Raw genomic sequence first — 13,119 nt, forward strand, 5'->3', positions numbered from 1 at the left:
GTGGTACAACATTCAAGGAGTAGCTGACAACACAACCAACAGCGGGATGCCCTTCCTAGTTCCACGGACCAAAGTGGAAATGTACATACCCAGAAAAAATGAAGGACAGCATCCAATCCAGGTGAAATTTGGCACAATAAAAAGGAGCGTTTTTTCACCTGGATTGGATGCTGTCCTTCATTTTTTCTGGGTAAAAGCTATGTGGTGTCATGTGACCATATTCATTGCTCCAGCTCATCTACAACAAAGGAGCGCAGGCCCGAGTAGGAGTGCGGTGGCAGACTATAAATACTATATAAAGGGATGCAGCAGATGTGTTACTTCAGCTCAGATCACATCATTTTCGTGACATCCGTTCTGTTCTTTTTAAATCAAAATGAGTTAGTGTCTCTCGGGAGAAGAGGAAACATTCCTTTCAGGTATATTAGGGAATGTGTCCCCTCTCCTTTGATCCGAGCTCCCTTCCCTCTTTCCATCTGAAATAAAATAGATCTCATGAACTTGAGCTGGTGATTTCTGACTTTTCATAGAATGATCTAACCATATAATTCTAGATAACACCATTACATGCAATGGGCCGGTCTGAAGACTCACCTTCCATAATACAATTATATTAAGGTTTACTTCACTGCACTTTTGTATTAACCGAACCGCTTCATCAGGTGAGGATTTTGCTGCTCCATTTGTATGAAGAAGCTGTTTTTTCTGAAATTTTAATAAGCAATTTCGGAAAAAAAAATCTGCACAGGGAGTGGTTGAGCTTATTATCTGCAAAATAAAAACACATTGTAATGAGCCGCTGTAAAGATAAATGCAGAGCAGACCGTATAAATATCAGGAAACATTCCCTCTCAGCTGCTGTAATCCCAACAAATAACCCCCCTCCAGATTATGTATACATCTAGAAGGCATACCTGTTCTCCTCCAAAAACTATGTCGCTGAAGGTGTATCTGTCTGAAGACTGTTCAGCACCTAAATGTATAAACAGTGATGTTCAGAACAACATATACAGCATTAGTCTACCAATTATAAAATGGCTTATCCAGGAGTGGGAAAATAAGTCAGATCAGTGGGTTCCGGCCCACGGCACCCCCATCAATCAGCTGTTGGCAGGTTTGGGTACAGCTAGAAATCTACCACTCCCATTCACTTCAATAAGAGCTGTGCTACAGCACTCGTAAACTTCCATTACACGGGCTGTACTGTTCAGACTCCATACAGCTTACTACTGGTGCTGTGGGATCTGTCCATTGACAACCCCTTTGAGTGATGCAGTGTTTGTATACTCCTTGGTTTTTTTTTTTTTTTTTTTTTTACGTTGCCTTCCCACCTTTAATGCCCATCCAGTAACAGTAGCAACCTAAAATAAAGGTGTCTAATGTAAATTGAGAATCTCTTATACAAGTGTTCCTTACCTAAAGAGGATTGTTTGCACCGGACCACTTTAAAGCACATTTTAGCCCTCTCTCTGCTGGTCAGTTTAGTATCTGTTATGGAACCAAAGAAAAAAAGAAAATATCAGTAAAGTCTTTGCTGAGCTCTCAGGGCCACTACAGAAAGGTCTGAATTGGATACTACACAGCTCTGGCAAAAATTAAGAGACCACCACATCAAATCCCTGTCAATGCCGGTCCAATCTCCAGACCTGAACCCCCTTGAAAACCTCTGGAATGTAATTAAGAGGATGATGAATAGTCACAAGCCATCAAACAAAGAACTGCTTACATTTGTGCACCAGAAGCAGTGTGAAAGACTGGTGGAAAGCATGCCAAGACCCATGAAAGCTGTGATTAAAATCATGGTTATTCCACAAAATATTGATTTCTGAACTCTTCCCGAGTTAAAACATTAGTATTGTTGTTTCTACATGATTATGAACCTGTTTTCTTTGCATTATATGAGGTCTGAAAGCACTTTTTATTTTTTTTATTTTGACCATTTCTCCTTTTCAGAAAAAAATTACAAAATTTATTTTTTGGAATTTCGGAGACATGTCAGAAGTTTATAGAATAAAAGAACAATTCACATTTTACTCAAAAATATATCTATAAAGAGAAAAATCAGACAAATTGAATATTTTGCAGTGGTCTCTTAATTTTTGCCAGAGCTGTTAATCTGACAGTTTTTTTTACTTCGAGCTCAGCAGAAGAAATCTTAGGCTTAGGCTGATATATTATAGGAGGTGGATTGTCATCAATGTTAATGCAGATTCTGCGGCCACTTTGCGTGACAAATTTCAATATGTGAACAAGCACTTACAGTGCAGATTACAGTGTCTGGTCTGATTATTACACTACTCAAGACAAAAATCACCAGTACTTGCTTTGTGTTGACAACCCCTTCAAAAGTGAGCTGGTCATAAAAAAAATGGTATTTATCTGCAGCCATAGTGGTAATCTCCAAGTAAATACTATTTAAAAACCTGTTGGCCGTCTGCACAAGAAAAAGGGAGTTGTATTCTCTGTGCAGCGACACAATCTTGCTCTACTCCCATGCTGCGGAGAAGGCTGTCAGTCATGGAGAAGAGGGTGTGATTACAACACTATCACTGCGTACTGAGAAGTGACTGCCCACCGTGCCCCCAGAACTGCCCACTGTGCCCCCAGTACTGCCCAGAGGACAGAAATAAAGCGGCTGCAGGGAGCCTCATATTAAAGCCTCATTTTCGCACTGCAGCAGAACCTCCACAGACGGCCACATACGGTAAATTTAAAACAACATTTACCCGCAAAATATCACTGTGGTTGCAAGAAAAAAACGTACTATTTAGGACAGGTTCCCTGCACACTTTCGTACTGCAGCTCCATTTTGTAGAGGACAGTAAGGCTCCTATTCAAGGGTATGGAGACTCTTCTGCTTCTTTGTATGCATCGGTTCGCAAAAAATGTCCTCACTGCATGCTATAGGTAACTTTTGTCACCCTAGAAGCACTACAACCGACACAGCCTGCCATACAGTACAGGGACGCTGTGTGGCTCAGCATTAGGGAGCAGGACACATGTTTGTGAGCACAGGGAACTCCATTTTTGAAAATTAAAAAAATATATGTTGCTTTGGCAGGACCATATCTAAATCACTGCCTAGGGGCATTCAGTGGGGAAGTAATTACTGCATAGATCACATTGGTCACATGTTTAAAGAGGCTGTGCGGTCTCGGAGTACAAGTCAGCAGTTACCCTACATCACTGCAGACATGAAAATCCTCACAGCGCATGCACTTCACACTAAGGAAGCTCAGATGCTGAGAGTGGTCGGTAATGTGACTGCAAGTATGTGATTTACAGGTTTCCAGACACATTCTGACTAGACGCGTCCAGCTTCACTCAATGTCTAGTTGGCATGTGACTGCATATACAGGTCCTTCTCAAAAAATTAGCATATAGTGTTAAATTTCATTATTTACCATAATGTAATGATTACAATTAAACTTTCATATATTATAGATTCATTATCCACCAACTGAAATTTGTCAGGTCTTTTATTGTTTTAATACTGATGATTTTGGCATACAACTCCTGATAACCCAAAAAACCTGTCTCAATAAATTAGCATATTTCACCCATCCAATCAAATAAAAGTGTTTTTTAATAACAAACAAAAAAACCATCAAATAATAATGTTCAGTTATGCACTCAATACTTGGTCGGGAATCCTTTGGCAGAAATGACTGCTTCAATGCAGCGTGGCATGGAGGCAATCAGCCTGTGACACTGCTGAGATGTTATGGAGGCCCAGGATGCTTCAATAGCGGCCTTAAGCTCATCCAGAGTGTTGGGTCTTGCGTCTCTCAACTTTCTCTTCACAATATCCCACAGATTCTCTATGGGGTTCAGGTCAGGAGAGTTGGCAGGCCAATTGAGCACAGTAATACCATGGTCAGTAAACCATTTACCAGTGGTTTTGGCACTGTGAGCAGGTGCCAGGTCGTGCTGAAAAATGAAATCTTCATCTCCATAAAGCATTTCAGCCGATGGAAGCATGAAGTACTCCAAAATCTCCTGATAGCTAGCTGCATTGACCCTGCCCTTGATGAAACACAGTGGACCAACACCAGCAGCTGACATGGCACCCCACACCATCACTGACTGTGGGTACTTGACACTGGACTTCAGGCATTTTGGCATTTCCTTCTCCCCAGTCTTCCTCCAGACTCTGGCACCTTGATTTCCGAATGACATGCAAAATTTACTTTCATCAGAAAAAAGTACTTGGGACCACTTAGCAACAGTCCAGTGCTGCTTCTCTGTAACTCAAAAGTGGCTTTACCTGGGGAATGCGGCACCTGTAGCCCATTTCCTGCACACGCCTGTGCACGGTGGCTCTGGATGTTTCCACACCAGACTCAGTCCACTGCTTCCTCAGGTTCCCCAAGGTCTGGAATCGGTCCTTCTCCACAATCTTCCTCAGGGTCCGGTCTCCTCTTCTCGTTGTACAGCGTTTTCTGCCACATTGTTTCCTTCCAACAGACTTACCATTGAGGTGCCTTGATACAGCACTCTGGGAACAGCCTATTTGTTGAGAAATTTCTTTCTGGGTCTTACCCTCTTGCTTGAGGGTGTCAATGATGGCCTTCTTGACATCTGTCAGGTCGCTAGTCTTACCCATGATGGGGGTTTTGAGTAATGAACCAGGCAGGAAGTTTATAAAAGCCTCAGGTATCTTTTGCATGTGTTTAGAGTTAATTAGTTGATTCAGAAGATTAGGGTAATAGGTCGTTTAGAGAACCTTTTCTTGATATGCTAATTTATTGAGACAGGTTTTTTGGGTTATCAGGAGTTGTATGCCAAAATCATCAGTATTAAAACAATAAAAGACCTGACAAATTTCAGTTGGTGGATAATGAATCTATAATATATGAAAGTTTAATTGTAATCATTACATTATGGTAAATAATGAAATTTAACACTATATGCTAATTTTTTGAGAAGGACCTGTATGTAAATCACATGCTTGCTGCCACACACCCGCCACTCCCGACATCAGAGAATCCTCACAACTCGCAGTGCGCATAGAATGACTGCAGACTTGTACCCCACGGACAGACAATCCCTTTAATGCTGGAATCACACATGCAGGTTTTGATGTGTTTTTTCAAAGTCAAAGCAAAAGTGGCTACAAAAAGAATGACAAATATAAAAGGAAGGTTTATTACTTCTTTCTGCTACATATCCTCCCGGCGCGAAAAAATCTCTCAAGTCCAACAAGAGTTTTCCTCCGCTGCCTGCCAATTACCCCCTTTTCACAGCTAACGCAGTTTTGGCTCCTTAGGCCACATTCACACGTTCCTTTTTGTCCCGCGGGTTATCCCGCAGCGGATTTGATAAATCTGCAGGGCAAACCCGCTGCGGTTATCCCTGCAGATTTATCGCGGTTTGTCCTGCGGGTTCCACTGCGGGTTCCGCTGCGGGATTTACCTCTACTATTGATGCTGCATATGCAGCATCAATAGTAGTGTTAAAAATAATAAAATCATGGTATACTCACCCTCTGACGTCCCGATCTCCTGGGCGCTGCAGGCGGCGGTCCGGTTCCAAAGATGCTGTGCGACCAGGACCTTCGGTGACGTCACGGTCATGTGACCGCGACGTCACCGAAGGTCCTGGTCGCATAGCAAACCTGAGACCGGACGGCCTCGTGCAGCACTGAGACTTCCGAGGGCGAGTATAACATGATTTTTTATTTTAATTCTCTTTTTTTTTAATACAAATATGGTTCCCGGGGCCTGGAGGAGAGTCTCCTCTCCTCCACCCCGGGTATAACCCGCACATTATCCGCTTACTTCCCGCATGGTGGGCACAGCCCCATGCGGGAAGTAAGCGGATCAATGCATTTCTATGGGTGCAGAATCGCTACAATTCTGCACAAAGAAGTGACATGGTCCTTTTTTTCCGCAGCAATTCTGCGCGTTTTTTTTCGGGTTTTTCCGCATCATGTGCACTGCGGTTTCTGTTTTCCATAGGGTAACATTGTACTGTACCCTGCATGAAAAACAGCTGCGGACCCGCAGCGGCAAAATCGCCGCGGTTCCGCAGTAAAAAACGCATATTGTGAACATGGCCTTAGACTTAGGGGCCATATGGGAGGCTGAATGTAACAATGGTTTCCCAGCTCTTTATACAGAAATCAATGTAAATTGTTATGGTCACAGAATATTATACCTTTATCCGCTGTGGGGTTTACTGACTTCTGCAGCTTCCAGTTTCTACTACTGCTGGACACTTGTACTATATGAAATTCCTTAATACCGGCTTCACTCTGGAATCCAAAAATTATATACAAAAATTAATTGTGTTACAATAATTACTAAATAACAGCAACGCTATACTATACATTTATACTAACCATAATCACAAATCTAAAAAACACAAGACTGCATTCCATGGCTGGCCATACACTTGGGATAGCTGTTTGTAGGACGCTTGCCTCCGGGGAATATTCCGAATGGAGGGGAACAGGTAGTAAAGACCCACATGCACATTAAAAATGTCTGAACCCACACATTTCGGCTGACAATGTAATGTGTATGGAGGATTCCCAACTCTCAATCTGACATTTTACTCCATTTAGATTTTTTTTCCGTCCCTTTATCTGCCTTCAGATCATGGAGGACTTTGTTCTGAGACACCCGTCAGTAAAGGTACCTTCACACTGAGCAACTTTACAACGAGAACGACAACGATCCGTGACGTTGCAGCGTCCTGGATAGCGATATCGTTGTGTTTGACACGCAGCAGCGATCAGGATCCTGCTGTGACATCGCTGGTCGTAGCTGAAAGTCCAGAACTTTATTTGGTCATCAGATCGGCGTGATTCGTCATGTTTGACAATAAAAGCAACGATTCCTGCAATGTTTTTTCACAGAGCTAACAACCATCGAGAACGATAAGTACGTCACTGGATCGCTCCTGCATCGTTCTGGAGTTGCTGTGTTTGACATCTCCTACCGACCTAACAGCGACGCTCCAGCGATCTAGTTTAGGTCGGATCGTTGTCTATATCGCTGGAGCGTCGCTAAATGTGACGGTACCTTTACTCAAAAGACCCCTGAGATGTGGACAGAGTGGAGTACAGTGTCAATAGAAGCATAGACTGTGAGCTATGGAGCTGTGCACTACAGGGGTCTTGAGCAATCACTGGGGGTTTCAGGACTTGGGCCTTATTCAATCTGCAGGCAAATTAAAAACAAAACAAAATTTTTTTTGTAGATGATCAGTTACTCTTTAAGAACACAAGGATGTAAAAAAAAAAAAAAAAAAATCACTTACCGTATTTTCCGGATTATAAGGCGCACCGGATTATAAGGCGCACTTTCTATGAGCGCCTTATAAGCAATCTTGTTTCATATATAAGGCGCACTGGATTATAAGGCGCAGCGTTAAATAAACCATTGCTCAGACTGCAAGTCAAAATTTATTACACTTTTTAACAATAACTTGCAACTGGTTCAGCTGTAATTGCAAATCAAAACGTTTACCGTACTTTTTCAGTTCATTCCAGTTCATTCCTCCACCAGAAATCCATCAAATCCGTCATCTTCAGTGTCGGAGTTGAACAGTTGGGCGATTTCGGAATCAAGCATGGGGTCCTCCTCTTCATTATCCGAGTCGGTCTCGTTGCTGCTGCTAGGCTCTTCAGTGGTGATTCCAGCCTTCCTGAAAGCTCGGATGACACTGGAGACTGATACATTCTTCCAGGCATCCACGATCCACTGGCACATAGTGGCATAACTCGCACGGCGTTGCCTCCCTGTGTTGGTGAATGTGTGGTCACCTTCTGTCATCCAATGCTCCCATGCAGCTCGCAATTTAACTTTAAATGACCTGTTGATGCTGATATCTAGCGGCTGGAGCTCTTTGGTTAATCCACCAGGGATGACAGCAAGCTCCGAATTAGTTTTCTTCACTTGGGCTTTGACAGTATCGGTCACGTGGGCGCGCATCGAGTCACAGACCAATAGGGATGGGGATTTGTGAAAAAAGCCACCCGGTCTCTTGACGTAGACCTCCCTCAGCCACTCACTCATCTTCTCCTCATCCATCCAGCCCTTTGGGTTAGCCTTAATGATGACACCAGCAGGAAAATTTTCTTTAGGCAAAGTCTTCCTCTTGAAAATTACCATGGGTGGTAGTTTCTGGCCATTAGCCTGACAAGCGAGAACTACAGTGAAAGATGACTTCTCATTTCCTGTGGTACGTATAGATATCGTACTGGTCCCTGTTTTCTCAACAGTACGGTTTACGGGGATATCGAAAGTGAGGGGAACCTCATCCATGTTAATAATGTGTTCTGGCTGGATATTCTTTTCATTTATCTTGGTTATGCAGTAGGTGCGGAAAATGGCCAGCTTCTCTTCATAATCCTTTGGTAATTGCTGGCACACAGTAGTTCTGGTGCGAATGGAGAGATGACGCCTTTTCATGAAACGAAAGCACCATGAAGGACTTCCTCGAAAGTCCTTGATCTCCATGTCACGTGCTAAAGCAGTGGCTTTGAGTCGAATAGAGACAGTGGAGACGCTTCTACCTGCGTTTCTCTGTTCCATAACCCACTGTTCTATTTTGTCCTCCAACTGTGGCCACCTTGCTTTGTTTCCTCGGAAACTCAGTTTGGTCTTCTTTACTTGGCGGAGGGCATCTTCTTGTTTTCTCCACTTACGCACCATGGATTCATTAATGTTGAATTCTCTTGCAGCTGCCCTATTTCCATGCTCTATTGCATAACTTATAGCTTTAAGCTTGAAACCTGCATCATAAGCATGTCTCTTAACAGGAGGCATTTTTTGGGGTAGTGGGTATAGTTAACGCTAAAGCACAGATATATTGCAAGGATCCTGCGCACAGAGCTGTAAGTATCACTCAGTGTGGCTCCTGACTACGGTGGCCGTAATGCTCAATCCATTTATGGATACTGTAAAAACCCAAGTGAAGAATAAATTCATAGGCGCACGGGGGGGAGGAGCATGGTGTGTGCTGTGGTATGCCGCCGCCGACCCCTGCCGCCCACGATAGAGGTAAAGGATCCTGTATGAACCTCTCTCTTTACTGTCGGGTTCATATATAAGGCGCACTGGATTATAAGGCGCACTTTCTATTTCTGAGAAATTCTCAACATTTTATGTGCGCCTTATAATCCGGAAAATACGGTAGTTGTGACCAGTTCTAATTCTCACCTTGTCTAATCAGTCAGACAGTACCATTTAGTTCCCTTACAATTTTTGCTGTTTTGGCAGAAAACAAAAAAGTCTGCCTAAAGGTACCGTCACACATAACGATATCGTTAACGTTATCGTTGCTTTTGGTGACGTAGCAATGATCCCGCTAACTATCTCGTTATGTGTGAGAGCGACCAACGATCAGGCCCCTGCTGGGAGATCGTTGGTCATTGGGGAATGATCAGGACCATTTTTTGGTCGCTGATCACCCGCTGTCATGGCTGGATCGGCGTGTGTGACGCCGATCCAGCGATGTGTTCACTTGTAACCAGGGTAAATATCGGGTTACTAAGTGCAGGGCCGCGCTTAGTAACCCGATATTTACCCATGCTACCATTGTAAAAGTTAAAAAAAAAAAAAAAAAAAAAAAAAACAGTACATACTCACATTCTGATGTCTGTCACGTCCCCCGGCGTCCACTGTGTCAGCGCCGGCCATAAAGCAGAGCACAGCAGTGAAGTCACCGTGCAGTGCAGGGAAGCTCTCGGCAGCAGCGCTCTTGCCGAAAGCAGTTTTAACCCTGTGGATGCCAGCGGGGGACGTGACAGACATCAGAATGTGAGTATGTAGTGTTTTTTTTTTTTACTTTTCCAATGGTAACCAGGGTAAATATCGGGTTACTAAGCACGGCCCTGCACTTAGTAACCCGATGTTTACCCGGGTGCTGCAGGGGGACTTCGGCATCGTTGAAGACAGTTTCAACTATGCTGAAGTCTTTCCCCTGATCGTTGGTCACAACGACTTACCAACGATCACGGCCAGGTCGTATCGCTGGTCGTGATCGTTGGTAAGTCGTTTAGTGTGAAGGTACCTTTAGCCAAATCATAGGGATAACGCCCAAGTATCCTGCATTTTTACGTTCGTAGCACAATAGTATAAATCAAAGGGCCCAGGAGAAATTTGAATTAATCAAAGGTTTCACCGTCGTTTCTGACAGAAAGGAAAGTCCCTGACTGGAGTAACATTTCTGGAGAAGCGCGTGGAGGTGCACACCACGGAAGATGAGCCGAATTCATTAAGTGGCATGGGCCTCTCTCAATAAATAGGGCACATTCCACTACACCATACACCTTAAGGCTGGCATGCAAGCTGTTATTCTTAATTAATCCACCCCTATAAGTCTGCAATTACTGAACATATTCAGGCATATATAGCCATTGTAATGGGCTGTCTTCCAGGCCATTAAGAGTAAGGAGTGCACTAATATAAGGGTCTGCTAATATTTAACTTCAGTAAGGGTATGTGTCCAAGACATGCTTTCCAGCAGCGGGTTGGCAAAACTTTTCAAGGTGAAGCCGCATCACTGATGGCATAACTCCTCTCCATTTTGCACTATAGTGGCGAGTGGCTTGCTACTAGCCAGGCCGAATAATTAACACGTTACTGCTGTAAATGGCTTCACAGTTCCTGAACTCTGAAGAAGTGGTTAAAAGAAGGGACATAAGCTTGTGCACAGCAACATTGTTTTTACACTGCTGTGAATTTTGTTCATCTCTTGCGGAGGTTCTGCGACACTTATTAAGGCGCATTCCAGGTGGCGTCTGCCTCAAAAAGACACCGTGTGCACATAATCTGTACAAAAGGATTCTCACTTCTAGGAAAAGGTGGTGCAATGATGGATTATTCCTCGCACAGCTACTTGTCGGCCACACACTGTGTCTGGGACAAGCAATCTACTGTCTATTCACAGCATGGCTATCTGCCTGCTACACAGTAAACTAAAGAGCAAGTCTACACACATACAACACTGTAAGCTAGACTCCCTTTGCCCTTCAGTAAGCGTGCACCTACATGAGTAACTTACAGTGTTCATGTTTTCCACATCCACAAAGACGAGCATGTTCTCTCCTTTGCTCTCCTCATCTTCTAGTGCATTGCTTCTGCAGACAGTAGCCCGAACATTCAGCGACTTGCTGGTGCATATGACTGCAGTGTGTCTCAACACTCTGTGCCTAAGGAGTAAAAATACATCATACAAAAATAATTTACTCGTTGTAACTAGCTAGTGATTTATCATATGTGCAAATCCACCGTGCTATAGTGGTACATGTACAATATATGCACCATACAGCATTAAACGCCACCTCTGATGAACCCCAGAAGAGAAACATACCGCATCCTTGACTTCTTTTCTGTGCTTTCATAGTAAAATAAAAAGTTTATCTCGTGAACTCCTTCTTCATCAGGTCCTCGTAGCCACAGTGGAAGCTGTACTGACGCACCAGGGGCTAGAACAAAGTCCGTAAGGGGAATGTCTACAACTTCTGGTTGTTTTCCACCACCAAAACCAAAGTCTACTGGGGTAACAGATGAGGTCAGCACCGAGCACCCAGAGGTAGAATCCGTAATAACCGTTTTATAGGCACTGCAGTTATCCGACGCTGCGGGACTCAGTGGTGTCAGTGCTGCCGTATTGCTGCCAAATGTAAAGAACTCCGGTCTCTTGGACACGACTTTGAGCCCTGTCAGCGGGCTTTTGCTTACATTCACAAATTCAACATGAGCTTTTCGGATTTCGCCACATAATAGTCCAGTGGGAAAGTTTATGAAGAACACCTGTCAGTGTAAGAAATCCATTAAATGATTAAGAGAGCATTAATATGGGCAGTAGCCACAACATCGCGCACTCGCATCAGTTCATCAATCCGGCAGTTTAATCTACTTGCCCATAATATTTAAAGGGTTTCAGTAGGTTTAGAGTTCATGCTGTAGAAAAGAAATGGAATGCCAATCTCAAGTCCCTGAAGGTCACCGTAAACCACGGCTTCTCCATCTCCTTCTGGGACAGGCAGAATAGATAGTGAGTTCCAGGGATTATCTATCACAGTCAATGCCACCTTTATTTTATTTTTTAGAAAATACCTCAATATATCTTACCATTTGTCTATAAAACCAAGCAGGACATTGTAATAGCCAGAAAAATGAGTCAGTCGTGCCGCTACGTCATAGACTGGTGTAAATATATACACAATATTTTTATGGCAAACAAAACAAAACATAGATAACCTTTTAAAGCAGGATACACTAAAAAAAATAGCCATGCTCAATGAGGCTTAAAGAGGGGCTGTGAGCTTTCCTGGCATATCTGACAACAGCATGTAAGCCGTAGGGTATGAGGGTGGTGGAGATTTGTGCCCTTTTCTGTGACCCAGCTCAGTCATGGGTACTGATGGTATGGTCAGATCATCCAGAATATGCCATAATATTACTCCAAATAAGGGTGGGCTTCACAGGAGACTGACAATTTTACAATATTCAATTGTACAAACCCCATAAAGTAGACTAATATATACACACATAGCTGGAAGGTGAAAGGAAAAAATGAAAAATGGTTGTGTGTCCAAGGAGTTACAGAAGAGACATAAAAAAAATTGTTTCCTCCTAATGATTATTTTTAAGAACAGGGAGCAAAATTTACCTCCAATAAAGGCATCTGTGGTGTGATAATCGGGTCCAGCCGGCGGTCAGGTCCATACTGAATGGATGTTTTTTCTTCTTTTGTACTATTAAGTCGAGGGCCCTGTATTTCTAAGTCCTGCCGTCCTCGGACTGACATCCCATTAGATATGAACTTCCCTAAAGAAAATATAATAGACATTGTAGTAACATGAAACAGAAAAACAATGAAGCAGTACACTATTAAATGTGTACTACTAAAGGTTTGGCGCCGATAAACTAAAACCACTACTACTCACCACCCATGCCAGTGTCTTTCCAGCGGTGTTGGCACTCATGCTCTCGGGGCTCACATGTGGTTGCAATACTCAGTCAGTGCTGGCGTCACTGTCCATGCTTTCGTATGGATGGAACATTAACAGGTGACCGGGGCTGTGGCGGCTCTGTAACTTCCTCGATGTTGAATAAATCTGAAGGTTAGGACAGTGACACCAACGCTAATTTGGCACAG

At 43.4% G+C, this 13,119-nt stretch overlaps 1 protein-coding gene across 5 annotated transcripts in view; it reads right to left on the reverse strand.

Moving 5' to 3' along the window:
* TRAPPC8 (trafficking protein particle complex subunit 8) overlaps positions 1 to 13,119 on the reverse strand; it is a 126,326-nt gene that overhangs the window by 10,889 nt on the left and 102,318 nt on the right. For all 5 annotated transcript variants that reach the window (XM_069731250.1, XM_069731251.1, XM_069731249.1 and 2 more), the window contains 7 exons: positions 12,631 to 12,788; positions 11,326 to 11,768; positions 11,017 to 11,164; positions 6,160 to 6,256; positions 1,417 to 1,488; positions 915 to 973; positions 595 to 768 (listed from right to left, as the gene is read on the reverse strand). In XM_069731250.1, coding sequence (XP_069587351.1) covers positions 595 to 768; positions 915 to 973; positions 1,417 to 1,488; positions 6,160 to 6,256; positions 11,017 to 11,164; positions 11,326 to 11,768; positions 12,631 to 12,788 — 1,151 coding nt within the window. The remainder of the gene's footprint in view (positions 1 to 594; positions 769 to 914; positions 974 to 1,416; positions 1,489 to 6,159; positions 6,257 to 11,016; positions 11,165 to 11,325; positions 11,769 to 12,630; positions 12,789 to 13,119) is intronic.

Source organism: Ranitomeya imitator, chromosome 6 (assembly GCF_032444005.1).
Source record: "Ranitomeya imitator isolate aRanImi1 chromosome 6, aRanImi1.pri, whole genome shotgun sequence".
Lineage (NCBI taxonomy): Eukaryota > Metazoa > Chordata > Amphibia > Anura > Dendrobatidae > Ranitomeya > Ranitomeya imitator.